Source organism: Trichomycterus rosablanca, chromosome 1 (genome assembly GCF_030014385.1).
Source record: "Trichomycterus rosablanca isolate fTriRos1 chromosome 1, fTriRos1.hap1, whole genome shotgun sequence".
Lineage (NCBI taxonomy): Eukaryota > Metazoa > Chordata > Actinopteri > Siluriformes > Trichomycteridae > Trichomycterus > Trichomycterus rosablanca.
In genome coordinates this window covers 64,391,906-64,406,227 of record NC_085988.1, presented here as the reverse complement: position 1 = coordinate 64,406,227, position 14,322 = coordinate 64,391,906, and the positions used below count along the sequence as shown (strand labels likewise).

Below are 14,322 nucleotides of genomic sequence, written 5' to 3'. Positions count from 1 at the left end.
AGAGCGGTTAGTATGTCCGAATACATAGTGTAAATAAAGAGGTACGCGAGAAGTACCCGGATGACCTACTTATTGGGCAGCCATGTTTGAGTATGCAAGCGATGCACACTTGCGGTCCGCTAATGTATCCCATAATGCAACTGGAGCTGCGTAGGCGTTCAAAGCGGAATAAGAAACAAGAAAGATAGCGGAAAACGGAGTCCTCTGTTCACAAGTGTAAGTAAGATAAATAAAATTAAAAATTTTAAAGACGAATAAATAACAAAAACACGATAAATATCCAAAATTTTGGCGAGTGGGGTTTGTAATGAGTCTGTAACTATGGTGATATTACGTCATCACGTCCTTACGTCATCACTTGACGTTGGCAAGATGACGCATGTAGTACGTAGCGGTGTTGTGTGCATACTGTACACTTCTGTACTGAAAGTATGTACTTTTTTACCCGCCGAGTAGTGCATACTTCCTCCAATCTAGTATGTACTCTGTAAGTATGCGATTCCGGACGCAGCTATAGTGTGCTCTGTGTGCATACTCAAAAAGGTCATCCGGGTACTTCGCTTACTGTTCAGTATGGAAGTATGTGATTTCGGACGCAACTATGATCTCTATTTTCTAATTAAACTAGAGAAACGTACTGAATGTAGTGGAGAAAAAGTAAAACTGAAGTATCCATACTATAAATATTTTGGTTGATCCGCCCACCCTAGTAATAAGGTTAGAACAGCCGTGTGAAGGTGTCAATACCTAGCCTAGCCACCTAGTTCACAGCTGAGATACTGACTAAAACCCAAATAACTTATAAACCATAACTATTATTAATATGAAAGTTATACAATAAAGGTTTGTGCACCATGTGCAGTACACTAACTATACGAAAGACATTGCAGCTGTGAGTTCATATCCAAGCTCAACAACACCTGTACTTGTTAGCTTAGTCGCTAGTGTTAGCTGCTAAGCTAATTGCAGCGATCTCTAAAAGCACTCTGTAAATATAACTCTATCATATTAATATTGTAGCTGCTCTCAGGGGGATTGTAGATAAATTCAGATATTTAAAGCGGTCAGATTTGTTGTTTCTGGGTGCTTAATCATAATTGTACGTCGCTTTGGATAAAAGCGTCTGCTAAATGCTGAAAATGTAAATGTAATGCTTTATTTTCTACGGAGCCCCTTAGGGGTCACTAAGGAAAAAAAATATGTGAAGACAAAATCCGTACCCTCGGTTTAGTAATCCGTACCCTCGGTTTAGTAATCCGTACCCTCGGTTTAGTAAACCGTACGCACGGTTTAGTAATCCGTACGCTCGGTTTAGTAATCCGTACCCTCGGTTTAGTAAACCGTACCCTCGGTTTAGTAATCCGTATCCGTACCCTCGGTTTAGTAATCCGTACCCTCGGTTTAGTAAACCGTACGCACGGATTGTCTGCGCTACAAGTTTTACTGTGCGCCCACACCCCGTTTTACGGTAATACAGTTGCGAAGCATTGAAGAGAATAAAGCATCTTTTTACAGCTGGGGTGATGGGATAGCAAACTTATTAAAAAGTCAAATCAAAATCTTATCAAATGCCACCCCACAATCATAAATAACACGAGTACTTAGCTTGTGATTTGAGAGTATTTTACCCTAGGAATTTAGAATAATAGGATTGCAAACTAACGTAAAGTGAAATGTACAGTATAAATGTCTGAGACTCATAAAGTCAGTAAGTAGAAGTAGAAGTATTCTTTAAGAGTCTGATGGGGTGATTTGATAATAATTTGATTTGCATTTTACTTTACGTTGGTTTGCAATCCTATTATTCTAAATTCCTAGGGTAAAATAGTCTCAAAATCACAAGATAAGTACTAGTGTTATTTATTGATTTATTTATTTATTGTTTATTTATTGTTATTGATTTGACTTTTTAATAAGCTTGCTATCCCATCACCCCAGATTACTACAGTAAAGATGTCTGAATTGTATTCCATTAATAAAAGAGTTAATGCTCTTAAAGAAAAAAGTGGAGTGCTCTGATAATAATTTGATTTGCTTATTTTAGACCTTTCAAATTGGTCTGTAACAATTCCACTTGTTTTAATGGAATTTTAAAATTTTACATTTGAATAATTTTACCATGGTATGTCTTTTGTTGCCTCTATATATATATATATAGCAAATCAAATTATTATCAGAGCACTCCACTTTTTTCTTTAAGAGCATTAACTCTTTTATTAATGGAATACATTTCAGACATCTTTACTGTAGTAATCTGGGGTGATGGGATAGCAAGCTTATTAAAAAGTCAATAACACTAAATAAACAATAAATAAATAAATCAATAAATAACACTAGTACTCATCTTGTGATTTTGAGACTATTTTACCCTAGGAATTTAGAATAATAGGATTGCAAACCAACGTAAAGTAAAATGCAAATCAAATTATTATCAAATCACCCCATCAGACTCTTAAAGAATACTTCTACTTCTACTTACTGACTTTATGAGTCTCAGACATTTATACTGTACATTTCACTTTACGTTAGTTTGCAATCCTATTATTCAAAATTCCTAAGGTAAAACACTCTCAAATCACAAGCTAAGTACTCGTGTTATTTATGATTGTGGGGTGGCATTTGATAAGATTTTGATTTGACTTTTTAATAAGTTTGCTATCCCATCACCCCAGCTGTAAAAAGATGCTTTATTCTCTTCAATGCTTCGCAACTGTATTACCGTAAAACGGGGTGTGGGCGCACAGTAAAACTTGTAGCGCAGACAATCCGTGCGTACGGTTTACTAAACCGAGGGTACGGTTTACTAAACCGAGGGTACGGTTTACTAAACCGAGGGTACGGTTTACTAAACCGAGCGTACGGTTTACTAAACCGAGGGTACGGTTTACTAAACCGAGGGTACGGATTACTAAACCGAGGGTACGGTTTACTAAACCGAGGGTACGGATTACTAAACCGAGGGTACGGATTACTAAACCGAGCGTACGGTTTACTAAACCGAGGGTACGGATTACTAAACCGAGGGTACGGATTACGCTCTTCATATATATTTTTTTCCTTAGTGACCCCTAAGGGGCTCCGTAATTTTCTCCCCACTTCTGAGGTAAAACAGATCATCATGGCTTATCAACACCAAGCAGCTAACTCATACCACTTAGTTGTGCTTGCATGGTGAATAAATATGTAAAATTTGAATAGTGACGGAATGTATGTGTCCTTGTTCATTTAAAATAAAAATAGATACAAATCTGACATTTATAAGCACAAAGTCAAAAGAAAAGAGCACTTACTCATCAAAACACAAACACACGAAATGAGAGCCTCACTACGCATGCTCCGATTCACGAACCTGACCTACGTCTTAGGATCGTTTGTGAATTTGCGTAAGGTGCACAAAATGCGTTCGTATTTTACGTGGGTATAATTTACACTTTCATTTCTATAAAATTGCTCCTATTTCTGTATGTGCAAAGCATTCAAAAAGTCTCTCACTCTCTCACTGCTACATGTGTTCAGTCTCTCAGTGCCGCTCAGTCACGTGACGGTACCACAACAAATCACAGCAGAGCAGGAGGGAGGAGCGAGGTGAGCATGAGAGAGGAGCGGACTGAGTCTGCTCACACACATGCTCTCTACTTTCTTATTAAACGAGAGAAACGTTGTGAATGTAAAATGAAGTATCGATCCGCTCGATCCGAAGTATCTATCGATATTTGGATCGCTCCGCCCACTTCTAATTGTCAGTATTTATTTAAAATTCACTCCGTTTTGTCAACAGCACAGTGATAAATAAATTACTTTCTAATTTATAAAAAATATAGCATGTTGTAACGTTTTGTTATGTAAACTATTTAAATGAATGCGAAAACAGCAAGACATGATCAATACGTGTAAAACAAAATAAAATAAATAAATTAACAACAATTAATTAACAAATTAATTAATATTTAAAAATGATACAATCAAGCTTTATTTAATAACGGTGATACAACGCGAGTCGGTTCATACCGTTAAGCCAAGGGAGTCGATTCAAAGAGTCGGTCACGAACGACACATTAATATTTTACATTGATTAAGATGCACGTACTTGATTTATATACTTTTTGCATGACGTCTCTTCCAAAAAACGACCATAGCGAAATCATTTTTCGTTTGCAACCTAAATCTGAATAAAATGGACCTTATGCATCTAATGTATTAGCATTAAATTCATGTATCAAGCTACGCAAAGAGCCAATTCCAATTATCATTCTTAACAGAGTACTACTAAATTTAATTTAGCAATTGCGATGCTACTATTTTAGTAGTACTAAACATTTAATTGCTGGCGGGTTTTATGCATTGATTAAATATTTGTTGGAAACATGTGTTACGATGAATTAGATGAATGTCATCACTTTCAGGAGCATATTCCAATATTGAGGCGACAGCTAACACCTTAGGCGAAGAAGGTGAGGGCAAAGACCTAGAAAGATCGCCCGTATCAATGGAACTGCGATCAAGGTAGGGTTTCAACAAATTCACATGACATATGCGAGTCTTACTACGGCGATCTGGAGTTGCTAATATATAGTTACTGTCAGTTTGCTTTTCAATTATTTTATAGGGACCGGAGAATCTGGTTTGCAAAGCGGAACCAGCAACAGGTAAAAGTGCCAGGACCCGATCCCCAATGTTAAATGTGCGACTGACTGCCTTGATATCGAAGTGAGCCTTCATTTTCTTTTGAGAAGAACACAGATTTTCACTAGCAATTTTGCGGGCCAAGCAAAGACGTTCACGGAGATTAGTAACAAACATTTGAAGGTTATCACTTTCTGTTGATGATGAGGATAGCCACTGCTCATAAAGCACTCTAAGTGGGCCACGGACAGACCGTCCAAAAACAAGAGCATTTGGGCTAAACCCAAGGGATTCTTGTACTGTGTCCCTAATTGCAAACAAAAGGAGGGGTACTCCCTCATCCCAATCCTTTTGTGTTTCAAAGCAATATGCTCTTAGCATATTTTTCAAGGTTTGATGAAAGCGCTCAAGTGCGCCCTGAGATTCAGGATGATACGCACTAGAGACTGAATGTTTAATTTGTAGTTCACGTGTTACTTGTGCAAATAGTTTAGACATAAAATTGGTACCTTGATCCGACTGAATGCATTTTGGTAGACCGAAGGTTGTACAAAATTTAATTAAGGCCTTAACCACTGACTTTGACTTTATGGAGCGCAATGGAATAGCCTCTGGAAATCGGGTAGCAGCACACATTAGTGTTAAAAGGTAACAGTTTCCTGAGCTAGTCTTTGGCAAAGGACCTACACAATCAATTAGTAATCTTTCAAATGGCTCTCCAACAGCAGGTATGGGATAAAGTGGAGCCGGCGGAATAGACTGATTCGGTTTTCCAACCATTTGGCAGGTGTGACAGGACCGACAATAACGAGTCACATCTGTTTTAAGAGAAGGCCAAAAGAAATGCTGAATGATGCGATTAACAGTTTTCCTTATTCCTAGGTGACCAGAGAGATGGTGATCATGAGCTAAAGACAAAACTAAGGACCTGTAGGGAAGAGGAACCACAATCTGTTTAACAGTCTCACATTCACTGCTTGAACTTACAGGAGACCAGGACCTCATCAATACTCCATCCTTAATAAAGTATTGTGAACGACCTTCTGAGTCCTTCGTCTATTCTAATGTTAAACGAAAACAGGAAGCCAGTGTTTGATCAGCATTTTGGGCAGAGATTAGTGCAGTACGAGTTACCGAATCTGCGACCTCCTCAGATAATGGAGAAGAGACAGAGGTATTAGACTTATACTTAACTTTAGTGGGAGGAATCACACTAGACACTTTGTCTAAGTTATTTTCACCCAAAAATGAGTCAGACAAATCAATTATATCAGAAAACTTTCGTGCTTGGGCACGAGTTAACACACAAACAGGAAACAGAGCTGAGGCTTCTTCCCTTGAAAGATCAGCATGTTCCACAGGTTTATTTACTACCTCTGGTAGAGCAAAAATTTTTCCTCCGGCTATGTCATTACCTAATATCAAGGAAATACCACCCACTGGTAATTCCGACCGAACAGCAACTTTTACAAACCCCTCAAAAGTTTCAGTTTTCAAAAACACTGAATGCAACGGAATTCTGACCACACCAAGTTCAATACCTTGTACCAAAACGTCAGAACCACAATAGGACTCATCAGAGAATGGCAGTGCACTACCTAATATAAGTGACTGCGCAGCCCCTGTATCCCGGAGTATCTGTATAGGCTTCTTAACATCACTAACCTCTGATAGTGACACAACCCCACTAATGACAAACGGTTTAAACACAGGTTCTATAGTGGAGCAAGGAACCATCTCTGCTCGACCTCCAACTTCAGAAGGCAAGGTAGACAAAGCATGGACCTTTTTAACAGAACTGTTTGAACGAGCACGTTTACGCTGCAAAGTGGGGCACCCGCTGATAATGTGACCTTTCTCATGGCAGTAAAAGCAATCCCGTGTTTCCACAGGTGAAGTAGGGGCATCGGATCGGGAAGAACTAACAGCCTTACTAGATTTTACCGTTATGGTGTGACTACGTTGGGGAGCTGAAAACACAGTTTTATGAGTCAAAACAAATTCCTCAGCTAAGGTAGCAGCAGCAGACATTTTGGTTACTTTCTGTTCATTTAGGTAAACAACGATTTTCTCAGGCAAGTTGTTCTTAAAGTCCTCTAACAGCACCAGTTCTTTAAGTTCAACAAAGGTTGTAACATTACTAGCTGCACACCATTTCTCAAACAATGTGGTCTTTTCTCTAGCAAATTCTACAAACGTTTGACTGGGGTTTCTTGATAAATTTCGAAAATTTTGTCGATAAGCCTCAGGGACCAATTCATATGCTCTAAGAATAGTGCCTTTTACTATATCGTAATCCCAACTTTGCTCCAACGAAAGTGACGAACAAACCTCTTGAGCTTTTCCCACTAATTTGCACTGTAATAACAATGCCCACAAGTCTTTCGGCCAATTAAGTGCAGTAGCAATCCTTTCAAAAATTGAAAAATAATTATCCACCTCAGTTTCCCTGAAAGCAGGCACCAACACAACCTGTCGACTGACATCAAAAGTTGCAGCACTACTTACAGCTGTTGAACGGAATGGGGAGCGGGGCCTGGGCACCGGTGGTGCAGCAGGTGTCGAGACTTCGATATGGGCTGGGATGTGAGCCGCAGGAGAGAGCCTGCTCCGTGGTCGAGGAATAGGACTGCTACCTGCTAAGCTCAACCGCTTCAACTCCACCTCCTTGTCTGCCTCCACCTTTACTGCTTTTAGGCGCAACCCCTCAGCCTCCCGCTCTTGGATTTTAATTTCCAGCTCCAACTCCTTAAGCCGGATTGCCAGCATTGGGTCAATCCCGGAGAAAAAAGTGCTACTGGGATCCATGCGTGTCCGCACCACTGGGGCGTCTGCAACCTCAGTGGCTGCCGCACCCAGGGAAGGACTTGGAGCAACACCCAGAGACTCTTCCTTTTCCGGTAATATCCCCCTTTCAACCAGCTGAGTGCTCAACTCCTGCTTAATCTCATGTTTTGGAGCATGACGAGATATGGTAGCAGAGAAAAAGTCAGCCACAAGCAGTAAATCAGCCTTTCGACACTGATCAAACTGTTCCCACGTAGGGAAAAGGGTAAACTGGGTGAAATCAAATTTTCCCATACCTTACACAATCTGGTTTAAACAGAGAAACGATTTAGGAGAGACTCTAACAATAGAGAGAAAACTACTCATAGATCCCGGATGAGCCCCCATTTATGTTACGGCCTAGTCTAGGTTAGGCTGCAACACATATAAGGAAAATGGTATAGTTAGGGGAAAATAGACCACCAAGAACACAAGAGGAATTTGTTTAACCAAGTGTATTTACAATTTTGAGACAAAGCAAACCAGTATACCTTCAGGAGTGACCCAGGCCAAAATAACAAACAAAACACACACTATCTAATGTACCCACTAAAACTAGCTTCCCTAAAACAAAAGAAGAATTAAAATAAAAGACAAAGTACTTCCCTAACTCCCTACCTAACACAAACAGAGCACAAAACATAGATGACAAACAAAATGGCAGCCACTCCCTACCACTGGTGTACAAACAACATAGCTATATACAAGTGAATTATTTACATAGCAATCTAAATCCAAATCAGTAAGCTTTCTCAGTAATCACAAATACAGGTAAAATGGTCATACACAGGCAACAAGGCAATAGGCAACAGGCAAATTTAAACAAGCAAAAGGCAATGGGCAAAAAGGCAAAACACACACAACAAGCTCCAAACAAAAGAGAGAGAGGGAGGCGGGGCTCCTCAGCTCCTTTTAAAGGTGAATGGCAGAGATGAAGACCTGGGGTGGATCTGGATCCAGGAGGGTGGGAGGTAGACTCTGGACTGGATCCTGGAACAGAAACATATATACATATACATATACAACACAACATTTTATGGACATGACACATGTATTGTTTAAACAGTATTATTTTCCTACAAAGAATGACTGCGCTCTAAATGACCAAAAGAATTGGCGATTACTATTTTTGTTAAAATATCAACAATAGTAAAATCAAGAAATGAAGGAAAGGAAACTGATGGTTTTGGGCATTCCCTTGGAGACTTAATGCCTGCCGTAAACAGTCCGTGTTTATATTGTTTTGCGACAACGGTTTAACAGTTACCGGTACAGAGGGCCAAATTGTCCTTACAACTAGGGCTGAGTATCAAATAAAAACATATTCCCTATATTAGTACCATAGGTAGGGCATAACTAGAAGCTGATTTTACAGTCTATGTAGTGCACTATATTTTAACGCTGTGTCATTTGCCATTCAGCCGCTATCACCGTCAGTGAATGTTTGGATTTAGCTATTAGCCAGCCGTTTGAGAGAAAGTTGGATTTGTTGTGAGCTCAATGGATCCGAACCGGATTATACAAGCTTTAAAAGGAACTATAGACCCGAACCTGAGAATAGCAGCGGAGAATGAGCTCAACCAGGTCTGTTTCATTTGCAGGAACTTTTATATGACTCTTATCAGCTGCTTGATCCGTTTTGCGTTTTAGCTCAAATTAGCTTCATTTTTCAGTTCCGATACTGATCGCTGATTCGAAACAAGATAAAGAAATAATGATCATAGTGTTTTTTAACGTCCAATCTCTTCAGATTCAATTCGATCTTGATTATAGTCTTTTTAAGCATTTAGCTTTATGGCTCCTTGCATCAGTGGATGCAAGCTGGAGCAACACCTAACGCTTCTCCTATAGTTACACTCAGCTGTCAGTTTATTAGCTACAGCTATGTTGTGTTTATACTCACTGTCTGTTGTTTCTGTGCAGTCTGTTGCTACAGTTTACATACAATCAAAAGTTTACATACAACTGTTAAGGACGTGTGTGTCATGAGAGTCTGAGCATTTTAATGATTTCTGTAACTGAGTTGTTAGAGATCCACTTTGTCGCCATTTATCATTTCTTTGTGTAGAAAGATGTAGAATGTGATTTAGCTTTAACGAATTATTGCTTTCTAATTACTTGTTAGTGATTGGTTGTAATTTGTGACTTTACTGGGCCCCTTGGTGATGTGAGGCTTGACACATGGTCTTAGGGTTTTCTATTTTTTGGTGTATAATACTAAATAAAGTCTATTGCAGTTGGGTTTTAAATATGGCACTTGTATTGTATTAAAGTCTAATATGTCAACTTTTTACCATATTCTCAGCATGTGGGTGGATGTATATTTAAAAGAAGCCAATAAGGGCCTTTAAACATTTCAATCACTGTATAATAGAAAATAATAAATCTGTGACTTAATATCATAGTTGATTGTATACACTTCTGACAGTGATTGCTCAGTGGTGAAGGTACTGGACTAGTAACCAAAAGGTTGCCGGTTCAAGCCCCACCACCACCAAGTTGCCTCTGTTGGGCGCCTGAGCAAGACCCTTAATCCTCAATTGCTCAAAAAATGGTGTTCAGTCATAATTGTAAGTCGCTAAATGCCGTAAATGTACACAAATTCAGTATTTGTTTTTATCCTCATGGACTGTTTTTCAAGTTTTCAAGTTTCATGATGAGATGTCATGCAATGCCGTGTGTAGTGATTGGATTTCGGTTTGGCACTAATTCATCTCAATATTAACCCACTCAGCTGTCATCTTTTAAGTATGGGAAATGATTATCATACATAATAACATGTGCAGCTGGTGGTAAATTAATAAAGTATTTAGCAAATAATGGGCACATTTCCAGAAATGTAAAATAATAACAAAAACAACAAGAAACGGAAACGTTAGGTATCAATAAAAATAGATAAAATAAGGATAAAATTGGTATGACTTAATAAAATTGGCACCTTGTAGCTTACAAAGACAAAGTAGACACAACAGTCTCTGCTTGCTTGATTGTGTACAGTGTCAGTCATGGTACAGCAGCTTTTAACTCATCGCTTAACTGTTGTTTGAAGGTTAAAAGCTGTCAGACAAATAAAAACCTTCTACTCTAAGTTTGTTACCCTAAAGCTTGACTGAACTTTATTACTGACCACAGGGACAGAAAGCTTATTTTTTACAAAGCAGTCTTTTAAATCATTAGCAGCGTGATGCTCCCTTGACTGTGGACAGTGTCACTTATGTTTTAAATGCTTTACAGCAGTTCGTGGCAGACCATTTTGTTTGTTTTTGTACATTCACGGCATTATTTAATTCCAAAGTGACTTGTGTCTTTCTTTTTTGTGGTTCTTGGATTACATATGACCATGCAAAAGAACAAACATAATACAAATACTTTGTTATGGGTTTATTTTTATGAGCCAGATATACAAACCTCATTGTGACATTTTGTGAAATGAGATAAAAACCTGGATCTGTGATTTATTAATTCTCTTAAACAGTTATCAACTGACAAAAGTGAAAATAAATGTTCTTCTAGGTCAGCTAACAAAGTTTTGTTGTTGGCCAGAAGAACTTGACATCAGTTTGTTTTTTTTAACCTGGATTCTGCCCTCATCTGACCACAGCACATGTTTCCACTATCTTTTAAACCAGCGGTCCCCAATTTTTTTTGCACCACGGAGCGGTTTAATATAAGTTACAATTTCATGGCCCAGCGGGGGCGGGAGAATTTAAAATAGAATAACTATAGAATGGAAAATCAGTGTGAATCCTGAGCTTTTTCCGCTGCTCCCACCTAGTGGTGATTGGTGACCGGTACCGGCCCGCAGCCCGGTTGTTGGGGACCACTGTTTTAAACCATCTGAGATAAGTTTGACCCTAGAGAACCTGGCATCTTTTCTGCATAGAATTGATGTACAGCTTCCTGTTTGGGTAATAGTTTTAGTCAGCATTTCTTAATGCAGCAACAACTGTGTTAAGTGAAAATGGTTTTCCAAAACGTTCCTGCATACTTCCTGCATACGTGGGTATAACAGTGGCATGACAGTTTCTCATGCACTGCCTTCTGGAGACTCGAAGATCATGCAAATTCAGCTGTGGTTTTACTGCCTTGCCCTACACAGACTGAGACTTTTTTATGATATTATTTATGGAAGATGGTGAAAGAATTATTTGCAATCCTGCATTCGTAAACATTACTTTTTTGTCCAATTATAATACCTTCCCCTGTTATCAAGGTGATGCTTAATTTAAATTGAAAAAGGAGCTAAAGATCATTACACAGAAAGAGTTCTGATATTAAATGCACCTGACCCACTCCTAGTGTGCGTGTTCCACCTGTGTTTATAGATGCATTTAGCAATGTTAATCCAAACTGATTTTTTTTATACCAACTTGATCTGAACTCATAACGTGTAGTTAGTGCTTATAATGAACTGTTTACTACAGACTGTAAAATCTGAAACAAATTCTGCTTGCAGTTTTTATGTCCAAGTATAAAGACGTCTTGATATGAAACATATTGATGTGTTTTCTAATCTAATGGATAAGTATGTGCTAATAATAACAATATTTTTTGTTTCCTTTGTGCTTTTTAGTCTTACAAGATTATCAACTTTGCTCCAACTCTGCTTCAGATCATCGTGTCTGAGCAGGTGGAGTTTCCTGTACGGCAGGCTGGTGAGAGCTCCACGTACATTGCATTATATTGCAGTATTGCATTAAATAGTACTATTACTATTACCATTACTAGCCCTTGCTCCGTCCCAACTTTTTTGAGAATGCGTTGCAGGCCTATAATGCTGGAATGATTGTATATTAACAAATTAAATGACGTTGACTATAATACATACACATAATACATTCATACACACATCCACACACACACTTTGTATTGCATACTGTGTGACACACAATCTAAGGAATTACATTGAACACTTTGTTTACATTGCAAATAGAATTGTTTGTAAAGTAAATGGTGTTCATAATGCCCTTCATTTATCTTGCTGTTTACCATAGCTGCCATCTACCTGAAGAACATGGTGAGTCAGTATTGGCAGGACCGCGAGCCCTTGCTGGGAGAGGTCATGTTCCCCTTCAACATCCATGAGAATGACCGCAGCCAAATTCGTGACAACATGGTGGAGGCTATCATTCGGTGTCCCGAGTCCATACGGTCAGTCAATCACTGATATCACTATGGTGATATGATAAAATAGTATATTAGTATATTTAATGATATTTTCACAATCAATCACTGTGTTTTATTCTGGTAATAAAGCAAAACGATACATATCTTGAAATTATAGTCCCATTTAACCTGGCATAAGAATCGTTCACTCGTTTCATTAGACTCACTGGTGATTTGCTGTGTGTTTAACTTTCATAACCTAAAATTATTTTTTTTAGAATGAGCACATATTTACAAAAATATGGTTGAAGTCAGAAGTTTCATTCATTTCAAAGCACAAAGAAATCAATGTATTTTTGATCCACAGGGCCCAGCTTACAGTTTGCTTGCGCACCATCATAAAGCATGATTTCCCCGGCCGCTGGACTGGCATCGTTGATAAGATCAGCGTGTACCTGCAGTCTCAAAACAGTGGGAGCTGGTATGGCAGCCTGCTCGCTCTCTATCAGCTTGTCAAGACCTATGAGTGAGTTCTCTGTGTGTTTCATTACTTTTATGTAAATGTGCTCAGCCATGATCTGTAGTAAACCCAGTAAAATATGTGACTAAGCACTGTGTTAATGTCAGTTTGGAGTTGTGTAGTGGCTGTAGTACTATGGTGTTGTGGTGTTGGCAGGTTTAGGAAAGCGGAGGAGAGGACGCCACTGCTGGCTGCTATGCAGCTCTTTCTGCCTCGGATCCAGCAGCTTGTAAGCCAGCTGTTGCCTGATGCTACAGTGTTCTCAGTTCTTATCCAGAAACAGATCCTTAAGATATTTCATGCGCTCGTGCAAGTAAGTATGCATATGCCACTGTTTTTGCTGTCTGTAATGTTACTTTCTTAACCCTCCTGTTATGTTTACAGGTCAAATTGACCCATCTTAATGTTTCAAAATCTAAAAAGATATAGTTATAAGTATTTTTTGGTATGAAACTTCATTGATTTAACTTATTAAGCCAAGCAGAAGGAGTTATTAATGAGATATAAACAATGATTATTGGGATTTTTTGGTTTTTGACACTTTTGGATAATTAAACATGCCCTGGGTCAAACTGACGAGAAACGAACGTAACAGGATGGTTAAATGTTAGTGTATGCACTGAGGTGGTGCAGCAGTCAATGCCCCGAGTTTGCCCCCTGCTGTGCTACCACCTCGGCCGGGTGCTCAACGGATATAATTGTGTCTAAGGGTGGGGGAGATTGAATAGGGTTTCTCCTCTTTAGCTACAGTAGCAACCTTCAGTGTCTAATCAAGGCACCTGCACTGGTAGAGGACAATCTACACAGAGTATAGCATGACTCTCTATAAGAGAGTACAGCATGACTCTCTATAAGAGAGTACAGCTGTCTGTAAGAATTCACTGCTGGCTAGGGTAAAGAAGCAACACTGACTTCACAAACACCAAAAGATGGGGGCAGGTACTAATAAGCAGTTTTTTTCCCAGCTAGCTGGGAGTGGTGCAAGTGGAAAAGAACTTTAATATGGAATTAGAAATTATTTTAAAAAATGCTGGAGAAAAAAGTTGGAAAACTGTGGGGAAAAAGTGGGTTTGTGCTTTAGAGTTAATGTTAATGTAGACAACATCAATGTAACAATACACATGAGTAAAAATTTTTACACTTTTGTCATGTCCAGCAGACACACAGCTGGGGGAAAACCCATTGAATGGTAACCCCAACTTGTATTGGATAAATGATTCTAGTATTAGTTGTCCTGACCCATAAGT

The 14,322-nt window shown here is 38.9% G+C and overlaps 1 protein-coding gene and 1 long non-coding RNA gene across 6 annotated transcripts in view; both read left to right on the top strand.

The window, feature by feature from the left end:
• Positions 1-398: 398 nt before the first annotated feature.
• LOC134323752 (uncharacterized) lies at positions 399-5,663 on the top strand. 3 transcript variants are annotated; one of them, XR_010014113.1, is made up of 5 exons: positions 399-487; positions 3,517-3,585; positions 4,404-4,503; positions 4,607-4,646; positions 5,506-5,663. It is a non-coding gene; the product is annotated as an uncharacterized LOC134323752 (long non-coding RNA). The 3 variants fall into 3 exon arrangements; XR_010014111.1 differs by lacking the exon at positions 5,506-5,663 and having other exon boundaries at positions 4,404-5,174; XR_010014112.1 differs by lacking the exons at positions 399-487; positions 5,506-5,663 and adding an exon at positions 527-579 and having other exon boundaries at positions 4,404-5,174.
• Positions 5,664-8,909: 3,246 nt separating this feature from the next.
• Positions 8,910-14,322, top strand: part of ipo8 (importin 8) — a 31,623-nt gene continuing 26,210 nt past the window's right edge. For all 3 annotated transcript variants that reach the window (XR_010012377.1, XM_062994983.1, XM_062994970.1), the window contains exons 1-5: positions 8,910-9,033; positions 12,023-12,104; positions 12,444-12,600; positions 12,923-13,081; positions 13,232-13,388. Coding sequence is in view for 2 of the 3 variants with exons in the window: in XM_062994983.1 (XP_062851053.1) it covers positions 8,950-9,033; positions 12,023-12,104; positions 12,444-12,600; positions 12,923-13,081; positions 13,232-13,388 (639 nt within the window). In the remaining variant the exon portion in view is untranslated. The remainder of the gene's footprint in view (positions 9,034-12,022; positions 12,105-12,443; positions 12,601-12,922; positions 13,082-13,231; positions 13,389-14,322) is intronic.